Source organism: Ascaphus truei, unplaced genomic scaffold (assembly GCF_040206685.1).
Source record: "Ascaphus truei isolate aAscTru1 unplaced genomic scaffold, aAscTru1.hap1 HAP1_SCAFFOLD_1446, whole genome shotgun sequence".
NCBI lineage: Eukaryota > Metazoa > Chordata > Amphibia > Anura > Ascaphidae > Ascaphus > Ascaphus truei.
In genome coordinates this window covers 34,451-48,270 of record NW_027454330.1, presented here as the reverse complement: position 1 = coordinate 48,270, position 13,820 = coordinate 34,451, and the positions used below count along the sequence as shown (strand labels likewise).

At 57.0% G+C, this 13,820-nt stretch overlaps 1 protein-coding gene across 1 annotated transcript in view; it reads right to left on the bottom strand.

Moving 5' to 3' along the window:
• Positions 1–13,820, bottom strand: part of CRHR1 (corticotropin releasing hormone receptor 1) — a 69,156-nt gene that overhangs the window by 21,040 nt on the left and 34,296 nt on the right. The window contains exons 3-6 of the mRNA XM_075581606.1: positions 13,485–13,638; positions 11,603–11,663; positions 3,698–3,770; positions 1,899–1,984 (exon numbers count right to left, since the gene is read on the bottom strand). Of these exons, the coding sequence (XP_075437721.1) occupies positions 1,899–1,984; positions 3,698–3,770; positions 11,603–11,663; positions 13,485–13,638 (374 nt within the window). The remainder of the gene's footprint in view (positions 1–1,898; positions 1,985–3,697; positions 3,771–11,602; positions 11,664–13,484; positions 13,639–13,820) is intronic.

Genomic DNA, 13,820 nt, shown 5'->3' with positions numbered 1-13,820 from the left:
GAGAGAGGGGAGAAGGAGAGAGGGAGAGTAGAAGAAAGAGAAGGAGAGATTGAGGGGGAGGGAGGGGAGAACAGAGAGAGAGAGAGAAGGTAGGGTGAAGAGAGTGGGGATGGACAAGGAAATAAGGAAAGTACAATACGTGGGGGGAGTGGGTGTGTAAGGAGTGGGAGTGTCTGGTGGGGAGTGGGAGTGAGTATGATGGAGTGGGGGGGGGGAGTGGGAGTGAGTGGGTGTAAGAGGGAGTGTGAGTGTATGGGGAAGTGGGAGTGCATGGGAGGGAGTGGGAGTAAGTGTGAGTGGGAGGTAGTGGGACGGAGTAAGTGGTGGGGGAGTAAGTAAGATGGAGTGACAGTGAGTGGGTGTGTGTGGGAGGGAGGTGGGAGTGCATGGGAGGGTGTGGGAGTGAGTGGGGGTGAGGGAGTGGGGGGAGTAAGTAAGAGTGAGTGGGAGTTAGTGGCGGAGTTTGAGTGCATGGACTTCAATTAGATGGAGTGGGAGTGAGTATGAGTAAAAAAGGGTGAGTGGGGGGAGTAGGAGTGAGTGGGTATTAATAAGTGAGTGAGGGTAAGTGGGTGGGCATGGAAATGAATACGAGTGAGTGGGAGTGAGTAAGATGGAGTGGAAGTGAGTGGGTATGAGTAAGAGTGAGTGGGAGTGAGTGGTGGGAGTAAGATGGAATGGGTGTGAGTGGGAGTGAGTGGTGGGAGTGGGAGTGGGAGTGAGTGGGAGTGAGTGGGTATGAGTGAGTAAGAGTGAGTGTGGGGGAGTGGGAATACATAGAAGTGAGTAAGATGGAGTGGGAGTGAGTGGGTATGAGTGAGTAAGAGTGAGTGGGGGGAGTGGGAGTACATAGAAGTGAGTAAGATGGAGTGGGAGGGAGTGGGTATGAGTAAGAGTGAGTGGGGGGAGTGGGAGTACATAGAAGTGAGTAAGATGGAGTGGGTATGAGTGAGTAAGAGTGTGGGGGGAGTGGGAGTACATAGAAGTGAGTAAGATGGAGTGGGAGTGAGTGGGTATGAGAGAGTAAGAGTGAGTGGGGGGAGTGGGAGTACATAGAAGTGCGTAAGATGGAGTGGGTATGAGTGAGTAAGAGTGAGTGTGGGGGAGTGGGAGTACATAGAAGTGAGTAAGATTGAGTGGGAGTGAGTGGGTATGAGTGAGTAAGAGTGTGGGGGGAGTGGGAGTACATAGAAGTGAGTAAGATGGAATGGGAGGGAGTGGGTATGAGTGAGTAAGAGTGTGGGGGAGTGGGAGTACATAGAAGTGAGTACGATGGAGTGGGAGGGAGTGGGTATGAGTGAGTAAGAGTGAGTGTGGGGGAGTGGGAGTACATAGAAGTGAGTACGATGGAGTGGGAGGGAGTGGGTATGAGTGAGTAAGAGTGAGTGGGGGGAGTGGGAGTACATAGAAGTGAGTAAGATGAGTGGGAGGGAGTGGGTATGAGTGAGTAAGAGTGAGTGGGGGGAGTGGGAGTACATAGAAGTGAGTAAGATGAGTGGGAGGGAGTGGGTATGAGTGAGTAAGAGTGAGTGGGGGGAGTGGGAGTACATAGAAGTGAGTAAGATGAGTAGGAGGGAGTGGGTATGAGTGAGTAAGAGTGAGTGGGGGGAGTGGGAGTACATAGAAGTGAGTAAGATGAGTGGGAGGGAGTGGGTATGAGTGAGTGGGGGGAGTGGGAGTACATAGAAGTGAGTAAGATGAGTGGGAGGGAGTGGGTATGAGTGAGTAAGAGTGAGTGGGGGGAGTGGGAGTACATAGAAGTGAGTACGATGGAGTGGGTATGAGTGAGTAAGAGTGTGGGGGAGTGGGAGTACATAGAAGTGAGTAAGATGGAGTGGGAGTGAGTGAGAGAAGGGAGAGAGTGGGAGCAGCGTAGTATCCCAGCATGCCTCACTCACCTGTACTGGATGGTCTCTGAAGTGGTGGAGGCGCGCAGCTTCGTCATCAGAATCCGCACAATGTTAAATAAAAATATAAAGTTTATCTGAAATCACAAAAAGAGAGATAGCCGTGTGTGTGAGAGATAGCTGTGTGTAACACAGGACATGTGAGATAGCCGTGTGTGTGAGAGATAGCTGTGTGTGACACAGGACATGTGAGATAGCCGTGTGTGTGAGAGATAGCTGTGTGTGACACAGGACATGTGAGATAGCCGTGTGTGTGAGAGATAGCTGTGTGTGACACAGGACATGTGAGATAGCCGTGTGTGTGTGTGTGTGTGTATGACACAGGACATGTGAGAGATAGCTGTGTGTGTGTGTGACACAGGACATGTGAGATAGCCGTGTGTGTGTGTGAGACACATGACGTGTGAGAGATAGCCGTGTGTGTATGTGTGAGACACAGGACATGTGAGAGATAGCCGTGTGTGTGAGACACAGGATGTGTGAGAGATAGCTGTGTGTCTGTGTGTGAGAGATAGCCGTGTGTGTGTATGTGTGAGACACAGGACATGAGAGATAGCCGTGTGTGTGTATGTGTGAGACACAGGACATGAGAGATAGCCGTGTGTGTATGTGTGAGACACAGGACATGAGAGATAGCCGTGTGTGTGTGTGTGAGACCCAGGACGTGTGAGAGATAGCCGTGTGTGTGAGACACAGGATGTGTGAGAGATAGCCGTGTGTCTGTGTGTGAGAGATAGCCGTGTGTGTGTGTGTGTGAGACACAGGACATGAGAGATAGCCGTGTGTGTGTGTGTGAGACCCAGGACGTGTGAGAGATAGCCGTGTGTGTATGTGTGAGACACAGGACATGAGAGATAGCCGTGTGTGTGTGAGACACAGGATGTGTGAGAGATAGCCGTGTGTGTGTGTGAGAGAGATAGCCGTGTGTGTGTGTGAGACACAGGACATGTGAGAGATAGCCGTGTGTGTGTGTGAGAGAGATAGCCGTGTGTGTGTGTGTGAGACAAAGGACATGTGAGAGATAGCCGTGTGTGTGTGTGTGACACAGGATGTGTGAGAGATAGCCGTGTGTGTGTGTGAGAGATAGCCGTGTGTGTGTGAGACACAGGATGTGTGAGAGATAGCCGTGTGTGTGTGTGTGTGACACAGGATGTGTGAGAGATAGCCGTGTGTGTGTGTGTGAGATAGCCATGTGTGTGTGACACACAGGACGTGTGTGAGATAGCCGTGTGTGTGAGACACATGACGTGTGAGAGATAGCCGTGTGTGTGACACAGGACATGTGAGAGATAGCCGTGTGTGTGTGTGTGACACAGGACGTGTGAGAGATAGCCGTGTGTGTATGTGTGACACAGGACTTGTGAGAGATAGCCGTGTGTGTATGTGTGACACAGGACGTGTGAGAGATAGCCGTGTGTGTATGTGTGACACAGGACTTGTGAGAGATAGCCGTGTGTGTGTGTGTGACACAGGACGTGTGAGAGATAGCCGTGTGTGTATGTGTGACACAGGACGTGTGAGAGATAGCCGTGTGTGTGACACAGGACATGTGAGAGATAGCCGTGTGTGTGTGTGTGACACAGGACGTGTGAGAGATAGCCGTGTGTGTGTGTGTGACACAGGACTTGTGAGAGATAGCCGTGTGTGTGTGTGACACAGGACGTGTGAGAGATAGCCATGTGTGTGTGACACAGGACATGTGAGAGTTAGCCGTGTGTGTGTGTGAGAGATAGCCGTGAGTGTGTGTGTGTCAGAGGAGCACAGTGACAGATAGCTGTGCACGTTCTCACCAGCAGCACCAGGATTACCGGGCCCTGGTAGATGAAGTCCGTGTACACTCCGGCCTTCTTCCCGAACCAGCACCTGCGGCAAAACCAGAGGAACCCACGCGTGAGCCGGCATTACTTCCCTCTGCTATTCCTGCACTGCGTCCTCTGCTATTCCTGCACTGCTTCCCTCTGCTATTCCTGCGCTGCTTCCTCTGCTATTCCTGCACTGCGTCCTCTGCTATTCCTGCGCTGCGTCCTCTCCTATTCCTGCGCTGTATTCCTGCGCTGCGTCACTCTGCTATTCCTGCGCCGCGTCCACTGCTATTCCTGTGCTGCGTCTCTCTGCTATTCCTGCGCTGCTTCCCTCTGCTATTCCTGCACTGCGTCCCTCTGCTATTCCTGCACTGCGTCCCTCTGCTATTCCTGCACTGCGTCCCTCTGCTATTCCTGCCCTGCTTCCCTCTGCTATTCCTGCCCTGCTTCCTCTGCTATTCCTGCACTGCTTCCCTCTGCTATTCCTGCCCTGCGTCCCTCTGCTATTCCTGCCCTGCTTCCCTCTGCTATTCCTGCCCTGCGTCCCTCTCCTATTCCTGCGCTGCTTCCCTCTGCTATTCCTGCACTGCGTCCCTCTGCTATTCCTGCACTGCGTCCCTCTGCTATTCCTGCCCTGCTTCCCTCTGCTATTCCTGCACTGCTTCCCTCTGCTATTCCTGCCCTGCGTCCCTCTCCTATTCCTGCACTGCTTCCCTCTGCTATTCCTGCGCTGCGTCTCTCTGCTATTCCTGCGCTGCGTCCTCTGCTATTCCTGCGCTGCTTCCCTCTGCTATTCCTGCACTGCGTCCCTCTGCTATTCCTGCACTGCGTCCCTCTGCTATTCCTGCCCTGCGTCTCTCTGCTATTCCTGCCCTGCGTCCTCTGCTATTCCTGCCCTGCGTCTCTCTGCTATTCCTGCACTGCGTCCCTCTGCTATTCCTGCACTGCGTCCCTCTGCTATTCCTGCCCTGCGTCTCTCTGCTATTCCTGCACTGCGTCCCTCTGCTATTCCTGCACTGCGTCCCTCTGCTATTCCTGCCCTGCGTCTCTCTGCTATTCCTGCCCTGCGTCTCTCTACTATTCCAGCCCTGCGTCCCTCTGCTATTCCTGCCCTGCGTCCCTCTGCTATTCCTGCACTGCGTCCCTCTGCTATTCCTGCGCTGCGTCCCTCTGCTATTCCTGCGCTGCGTCCCTCTGCTATTCCTGCACTGCTTCCCTCTGCTATTCCTGCACTGCTTCCCTCTGCTATTCCTGCACTGCGTCCTCTGCTATTCCTGCACTGCGTCCCTCTGCTATTCCTGCACTGCTTCCCTCTGCTATTCCTGCGCTGCGTCCCTCTGCTATTCCTGCACTGCGTCCTCTACTATTCCTGCACTGCGTCCCTCTGCTATTCCTGCCCTGCTTCCCTCTGCTATTCCTGCCCTGCTTCCCTCTGCTATTCCTGCACTGCGTCCCTCTGCTATTCCTGCCCTGCGCTCCTCTGCTATTCCTGCACTGCGTCCCTCTGCTATTCCTGCGCCGCGTTCCTCTGCTATTCCTGCGCTGCGTCTCTCTGCTATTCCTGCCCTGCGTCCCTCTGCTATTCCTGCCCTGCGTCCCTCTGCTATTCCTGCCCTGCGTCTCTCTGCTATTCCTGCCCTGCGTCACTCTGCTATTCCTGCCCTGCGTCTCTCTGCTATTCCTGCCCTGCGTCTCTCTGCTATTCCTGCCCTGCGTCTCTCTGCTATTCCTGCCCTGCGTCCTCTGCTATTCCTGCGCTGCGTCCCTCTGCTATTCCTGCCCTGCGTCCCTCTGCTATTCCTGCACTGCGTCCCTCTGCTATTCCTGCCCTGCGTCCTCTGCTATTCCTGCCCTGCGTCCTCTGCTATTCCTGCACTGCTTCCCTCTGCTATTCCTGCCCTGCGCTCCTCTGCTATTCCTGCCCTGCGTCCTCTGCTATTCCTGCGCCGCGTTCCTCTGCTATTCCTGCCCTGCGTCCTCTGCTATTCCTGCCCTGCGTTCCTCTGCTATTCCTGCCCTGCGTCCCTCTGCTATTCCTGCCCTGCGCTCCTCTGCTATTCCTGCGCTGCGTCCCTCTGCTATTCCTGCGCTGCGTCTCTCTGCTATTCCTGCCCTGCGTCCCTCTGCTATTCCTGCACTGCGTCCCTCTGCTATTCCTGCGCTGCGTCCCTCTGCTATTCCTGCCCTGCGCTCCTCTGCTATTCCTGCACCGCGTCCCTCTGCTATTCCTGCGCTGCGTCTCTCTGCTATTCCTGCACTGCCTCCCTCTGCTATTCCTGTGCTGCGTCTCTCTGCTATTCCTGCCCTGCGTAACTCTGCTATTCCTGCCCTGCGTCCCTCTGCTATTCCTGCGCTGCGTCTCTCTGCTATTCCTGCCCTGCGTCCCTCTGCTATTCCTGCACTGCGTCCCTCTGCTATTCCTGCACTGCCTCCCTCTGCTATTCCTGTGCTGCGTCTCTCTGCTATTCCTGCCCTGCGTCCCTCTGCTATTCCTGCGCTGCGTCTCTCTGCTATTCCTGCACTGCCTCCCTCTGCTATTCCTGTGCTGCGTCTCTCTGCTATTCCTGCGCTGCGTCCTCTGCTATTCCTGCACTGCGTCCCTCTGCTATTCCTGCGCTGCGTTCTCTGCTATTCCTGCACTGCGTCTCTCTGCTATTCCTGCGCTGCGTTCTCTGCTATTCCTGCGCTGCTTCCCACTGCTATTCCTGCACTGCGTAACTCTGCTATTCCTGCCCTGCGTCCCTCTGCTATTCCTGCGCTGCGTCCTCTGCTATTCCTGCACTGCGTCCCTCTGCTATTCCTGCACTGCGTCTCTCTGCTATTCCTGCACTGCGTCTCTCTGCTATTCCTGCGCTGCGTCCTCTGCTATTCCTGCGCTGCGTCCTCTGCTATTCCTGCGCTGCGTCTCTCTGCTATTCCTGCACTGCGTCTCTCTGCTATTCCTGCACTGCGTCCCTCTGCTATTCCTGCACTGCTTCCCTCTGCTATTCCTGCCCTGCGCTCCTCTGCTATTCCTGCCCTGCGCTCCTCTGCTATTCCTGCCCTGCTTACCTCTGCTATTCCTGCCCTGCGTCCCTCTGCTATTCCTGCCCTGCGTCTCTCTGCTATTCCTGCGCTGCGTCTCTCTGCTATTCCTGCGCTGCGTCCTCTGCTATTCCTGCACTGCTTCCCTCTGCTATTCCTGCGCTGCGTCTCTCTGCTATTCCTGCACTGCTTCCCTCTGCTATTCCTGCCCTGCGTCCTCTGCTATTCCTGCGCTGCGTTCTCTGCTATTCCTGCGCTGCTTCCCACTGCTATTCCTGCCCTGCGCCCTCTGCTATTCCTGCGCTGCGTCCTCTGCTATTCCTGCACTGCGTCCCTCTGCTATTCCTGCACTGCTTCCCTCTGCTATTCCTGCCCTGCGCTCCTCTGCTATTCCTGCCCTGCGCTCCTCTGCTATTCCTGCCCTGCTTACCTCTGCTATTCCTGCCCTGCGTCTCTCTACTATTCCTGCCCTGCTTTCCTCTGCTATTCCTGCCCTGCGCTCCTCTGCTATTCCTGCACTGCGTCCCTCTGCTATTCCTGCCCTGCGTCCTCTGCTATTCCTGCCCTGCGTCCCTCTGCTATTCCTGCCCTGCGTCCTCTGCTATTCCTGCACTGCTTTCCTCTGCTATTCCTGCACTGCGTTCCTCTGCTATTCCTGCCCTGCGCTCCTCTGCTATTCCTGCACTGCGTTCCTCTACTATTCCTGCCCTGCGTCCTCTGCTATTCCTGCCCTGCGCTCCTCTGCTATTCCTGCACTGCGTCCCTCTACTATTCCTGCGCTGCGTCTCTCTGCTATTCCTGCGCCGCGTCCTCTGCTATTCCTGCACTGCGTCTCTCTGCTATTCCTGCACTGCTTTCCTCTGCTATTCCTGCCCTGCGCTCCTCTGCTATTCCTGCACTGCGTTCCTCTACTATTCCTGCCCTGCGTCCTCTGCTATTCCTGCCCTGCGCTCCTCTGCTATTCCTGCACTGCGTCCCTCTACTATTCCTGCACTGCGTCTCTCTGCTATTCCTGCACTGCGTCTCTCTGCTATTCCTGCACTGCTTTCCTCTGCTATTCCTGCCCTGCGTTCCTCTACTATTCCTGCACTGCGCTCCTCTACTATTCCTGCACTGCTTTCCTCTGCTATTCCTGCCCTGCGCTCCTCTGCTATTCCTGCACTGCGTCCCTCTACTATTCCTGCACTGCGTCTCTCTGCTATTCCTGCACTGCTTTCCTCTGCTATTCCTGCCCTGCGCTCCTCTGCTATTCCTGCACTGCGTCCCTCTGCTATTCCTGCACTGCGTTCCTCTACTATTCCTGCCCTGCGTCCTCTGCTATTCCTGCCCTGCGTCCCTCTGCTATTCCTGCGCTGCGTCCTCTGCTATTCCTGCACTGCGTCTCTCTGCTATTCCTGCGCTGCGTCCTCTGCTATTCCTGCCCTGCTTCCCTCTGCTATTCCTGCCCTGCTTCCCTCTGCTATTCCTGCCCTGCTTCCCTCTGCTATTCCTGCCCTGCTTCCCTCTGCTATTCCTGCCCTGCGCTCCTCTGCTATTCCTGCACTGCGTCCCTCTGCTATTCCTGCACTGCGTCCCTCTGCTATTCCTGTGCTGCGTCTCTCTGCTATTCCTGCGCTGTGTCCCTCTACTATTCCTGCACTGCGTCCCTCTGCTATTCCTGCCCTGCGCTCCTCTGCTATTCCTGCACTGCGTCCCTCTGCTATTCCTGCACTGCGTCCCTCTGCTATTCCTGTGCTGCGTCTCTCTGCTATTCCTGCGCTGCGTCTCTCTGCTATTCCTGCGCTGCGTCTCTCTGCTATTCCTGCACTGCTTCCCTCTGCTATTCCTGCCCTGCTTCCCTCTGCTATTCCTGCACTGCGTCCCTCTGCTATTCCTGCACTGCGTCCCTCTGCTATTCCTGCCCTGCTTCCCTCTGCTATTCCTGCACTGCGTCCCTCTGCTATTCCTGCCCTGCTTCCCTCTGCTATTCCTGCCCTGCTTCCCTCTGCTATTCCTGCACTGCGTCCCTCTGCTATTCCTGCCCTGCGTCCTCTGCTATTCCTGCGCTGCGTAACTCTGCTATTCCTGCACTGCGTCCCTCTACTATTCCTGCACTGCGTCCCTCTGCTATTCCTGCCCTGCGTCCTCTGCTATTCCTGCACTGCGTTCCTCTACTATTCCTGCACTGCGTCCCTCTGCTATTCCTGCCCTGCGCTCCTCTGCTATTCCTGCACTGCGTCCCTCTGCTATTCCTGCGCTGCGTCTCTCTGCTATTCCTGCACTGCGTCCCTCTGCTATTCCTGCCCTGCGTCTCTCTACTATTCCTGCACTGCGTCCCTCTGCTATTCCTGCGCTGCGTCCCTCTGCTATTCCTGCCCTGCGTCTCTCTGCTATTCCTGCCCTGCGTCCTCTGCTATTCCTGCCCTGCTTCCCTCTGCTATTCCTGCCCTGCGTCTCTCTACTATTCCTGCACTGCGTCCCTCTGCTATTCCTGCACTGCGTAACTCTGCTATTCCTGCACTGCGTCCCTCTGCTATTCCTGCCCTGCGTCTCTCTGCTATTCCTGCACTGCTTCCCTCTGCTATTCCTGCACTGCGTCTCTCTGCTATTCCTGCACTGCTTCCCTCTGCTATTCCTGCACTGCTTTCCTCTGCTATTCCTGCCCTGCGTCTCTCTGCTATTCCTGCGCTGCGTCTCTCTGCTATTCCTGCCCTGCGCTCCTCTACTATTCCTGCACTGCTTCCCTCTGTTATTCCTGCCCTGCGTCCCTCTGCTATTCCTGCACCGCGTCCTTCTGCTATTCCTGCACTGCATCGCTCTGCTATTCCTGCACTGCTTCCCTCTGCTATTCCTGCACTGCTTACCTCTGCAATTCCTGCACTGCGTCCCTCTGCTATTCCTGCGCCGCGTCCTCTACTATTCCTGCGCTGCGTCCCTCTGCTATTCCTGCGCTGTGTCCCTCTGCTATTCCTGCACTGCGTCCCTCTGCTATTCCTGCGCTGCGTCCCTCTGCTATTCCTGCGCTGCGTCCCTCTGCTATTCCTGCGCTGCGTCCCTCTGCTATTCCTGCGCTGCGTCTCTCTGCTATTCCTGCGCTGCGTCCCTCTGCTATTCCTGCGCTGCGTCTCTCTGCTATTCCTGCGCTGCGTCCCTCTGCTATTCCTGCGCTGTGTCCCTCTCTTATTCCTGCACTGCGTCACTCTGCTATTCCTGCACTAAATCCCTTTCCTATTCCTGCACTGCATCTCACTTTAATTCCTGCACTGCATCCCTCTACTATTCCTGCACTGCATCCCTCTCCTATTCCTGCCCTGCGTCCCTCTCCTATTCCTGCTCTGCGTCTCTCTCCTATTCCTGCACTGCGTCTCACTGCTATTCCTGCACTAAATCCCTCTGCTATTCCTGCACTGCGTCCCTCTCCTATTCCTGCACTGCGATCCTCTCCTATTTCTGCACTGCGTCTCTCTGCTATTCCTGCACTGCGTCCCTCTCCTATTCCTGCACTGCGTCTCTCTCCTATTCCTGCACTGCGTCCCTCTCCTATTCCTGCTCTGCGTCTCTCTCCTATTCCTGCACTGCGTCTCACTGCTATTCCTGCACTAAATCCCTCTGCTATTCCAGCACTGCAGCTTCTGCTATTCCTTCACTGCGTTGCTCTACTATTCCTGCACTGACGAACCTCTGTTTCCCTGCACTGCGTCTCTCTCCTATTCCTGCACTGCAATCTCTCTCCTATCCCTGCACTGTATCTCTCTCCTATTCCTGCACGTAACCTCTCTGCTATTCCTGCACTGCGTCCCTCTGATATTCCTGCACTGCTATCCTCTAATATTCCTGCACTGCGTTCCTCTGCTATTCCTGCACTGCGTCCCTCTCCTATTACTGCACTGCATCTCTCTGCTATTCCCGCACTGCATCTCTCTGCTATTCCCGCACTGTATAACTCTGCTATTTCTGCACTGCATTCCTCTGCTATTTCTGTACTGCATGCCTCTGCTATTCCTACACTTTATCTCTCTGATATTCCTGCACTGCGATACTCTGCTATTCCTGCACTGCGTCCCTCTCCTATTACTGCACTGCATATCTCTGCTATTACTGCACTGTATCTCTCTGCTATTCCTGCACTGCATGCATCTGCTATTCCCGCACTGCATTACTCTGCTTTTTCTGCATTGCATCTCTCTGCTATTCCTGCACTGCATCTCTCTGCTATTCCCGCACTGCATAACTCTGCTATTTCTGCACTGCATTCCTCTGCTATTTCTGCACTGCATTCCTCTGCTATTCCTACACTTTATCTCTCTAGTATTCCTGCACTGCGAACCTCTGCTATTTCTGCACTGCATGCCTCTGCTATTCCTACACTTTATCTCTCTGATATTCCTGCACTGCGATCCTCTGCTATTCCTGCACTGCAATACTCTGATATTCCTGCACTTTATCTCTCTACTATTCCTGCACTGCGTATCTCTGCTATTCCTGCACTGCATCCCTCTGCTATTCCGGCACTGCGTCCCTCTGCTATTCCTGCACTTTATCTTTCTCTGCTATTCCTGCACTGCATCCCTCTGCTATTCCTGCACTGCGTCCCTCTGATATTCCTGCACTGCTATCCTCTAATATTCCTGCACTGCGGCCCTCTGCTATTCCTGCACTGCGTCTCTCTCCTATTACTGCACTGCATATCTCTGCTATTCCTGCGCTGCGTCCCTCTCCTATTACTGCACTGCATATCTCTGCTATTCCTGCGCTGCGTTCCTCTGCTATTCCTGCGCTGCGTTCCTCTGCTATTCCTGCACTGCGTTCCTCTGCTATTCCTGCACTTTATCTCTCTGCACACACACACACACACACACGCACGCACACACACACACACACGTCCGTTACTTCTCATTGTCGTAGTACAGTTTGCCGATAGCCCACGCCACGATGATGGGGAAGGGAATACCTGCGGAGACAGAGGGACACGCACTGACGGGGCGCTCAGGGGGCAGGGAGCCACGGGGGGCGCTCAGGGGGCAGGGAGCCACGGTGGGCGCACAGGGGGCAGGGAGTCACGGGGGGGGGTGCACAGGGGGCAGGGAGCCACGGGGGGCGCTCAGGGGGCAGGGAGCCACGGGGCGCTCAGGGGGCAGGGAGCCACGGGGGGCGCACAGGGGACAGGGAGCCACGGGGGCGAGCTCAGGGGGCAGGGAGCCACGGGGGGCGCACAGGGGACAGGGAGCCACGGGGGGGGGGGCGCTCAGGGGGCAGGGATCCACGGGGGGGCGCTCAGGGGGCAGGGAGCCACGGGGCGCTCAGTGGGCAGGGAGCCACAGGGGGCGCACAGGGGGCAGGGAGCCACGGGGGGCGCTCAGGGGGCAGGGAGCCATGGGGGGCTCAGGGGGCAGGGAGCCACGGGGGGCGCACAGGGGGCAGGGAGCCACGGGGGGGCGCTCAGGGAGCAGGGAGCCACGGGGGCGCACAGGGGACAGGGAGCCACGGGGGGCGCACAGGGGGCATGGAGCCACGGGGGGCGCAGAGGGGGCAGGGAGCCACAGGGGGCACACAGGGGGCAGGAAGCCACAGGGGGCACTCAGGGGGCAGGGAGCCACGGGGCACTCAGGGGGCAGGGAGCCACGGGGCACTCAGGGGGCAGGGAGTCACGGGGCACTCAGGGGGCAGGGAGCCACGGGGCACTCAGGGGGCAGGGAGCCACGGGGCACTCAGGGGGCAGGGAGCCACGGGGCACTCAGGGGGCAGGGAGCCACGGGGCACTCAGGGGGCAGGGAGCCACGGGGCACTCAGGGGGCAGGGAGCCCTCAGGGGGCAGGGAGCCACGGACGCTCAGTGGGTTGGAGCCACAGGCCACCTCTAGCACTAGCATATACTGGTCAGAAACACGGAATAAGGCGAATAACACGTCTCGTCCCACTAATCCCACGGAAACCCGGCGTCCACAACAGAACACGTCAGCGGAAATGCTGAGGGGGGGGGCAGTGACGGGGTTAATACTAGCCGTGGAAAGCGGGGAGGGGGCCTCGCGTGGCTCAGATAATTATACGCACCGGCAGAGCCATGGAAATGAGTGTCTTTGCCTAAACGTGTCACTAGGTTGTGTCTGGCAGTGTCACAGCATCAGGCTTTCTTATCAATCCTGTCCCCAACCCCCGCAGGGTGACACAGTGACACAGGGAGTCTGTCCCTCCCCCCGCAGGGTGACACAGTGACACAGGGAGTCTGTCCCTCCCCCCGCAGGGTGACACAGGGAGTCTGTCCCTCCCCCCGCAGGGTGACACAGTGACACAGGGAGTCTGTCCCTCCCCCCGCAGGGTGACACAGGGAGTCTGTCCCTCCCCCCGCAGGGTGACACAGTGACACAGGGAGTCTGTCCCTCCCCCCGCAGGGTGACACAGGAAGTCTGTCCCTCCCCCCGCAGGGTGACACAGGGAGTCTGTCCCTCCCCCCGCAGGGTGACACAGTGACACAGGGAGTCTGTCCCTCCCCTCGCAGGGTGACTCAGTGACACAGGGAGCCTGTCCCTCCCCTCGCAGGGTGACACAGGGAGTCTGTCCCCCCCCCCGCAGGGTGACTCAGTGACACAGGGAGTCTGTCCCTCCCCCCGCAGGGTGACACAGTGACACAGGGAGTCTGTCCCTCCCCTCGCAGGGTGACTCAGTGACACAGGGAGTCTGCCCCTCCCCCGGCAGGGTGACAGGGTGACACAGGGAGTCTGTCCCTCCCCCGCAGGGTGACAGGGTGACACGGTGACACATTGTCCCTGACTTACACCAGCCGATGCAGATGAACATCCACTTGCGCAGCTTGTCGGTGGAGTACGTCAGCACGATGGCGGTGTGCAGGTAGCAGCCCTCCCCGAACATCCAGAAGAAGTTGGTGACGTAGAAATAATTGTGAGCGATGATGACCAGGCGACACCAAACCTGGGGGGGGGGGGAGATAAGGAGAGGGGGTGGGGGGGAGAGAAGGAGAGGGGGTGGGGGGGAGAGAAGGAGAGGGGTGGGGGGGGGGGGGAGAAGGAGAGGGGGTGGGGGGGAGGAGAGGGGGTGGGGGGGAGAGAAGGAGAGATGTGGGGGGGGGGGGGAGAAGGGGAGGGGGTGGGCGG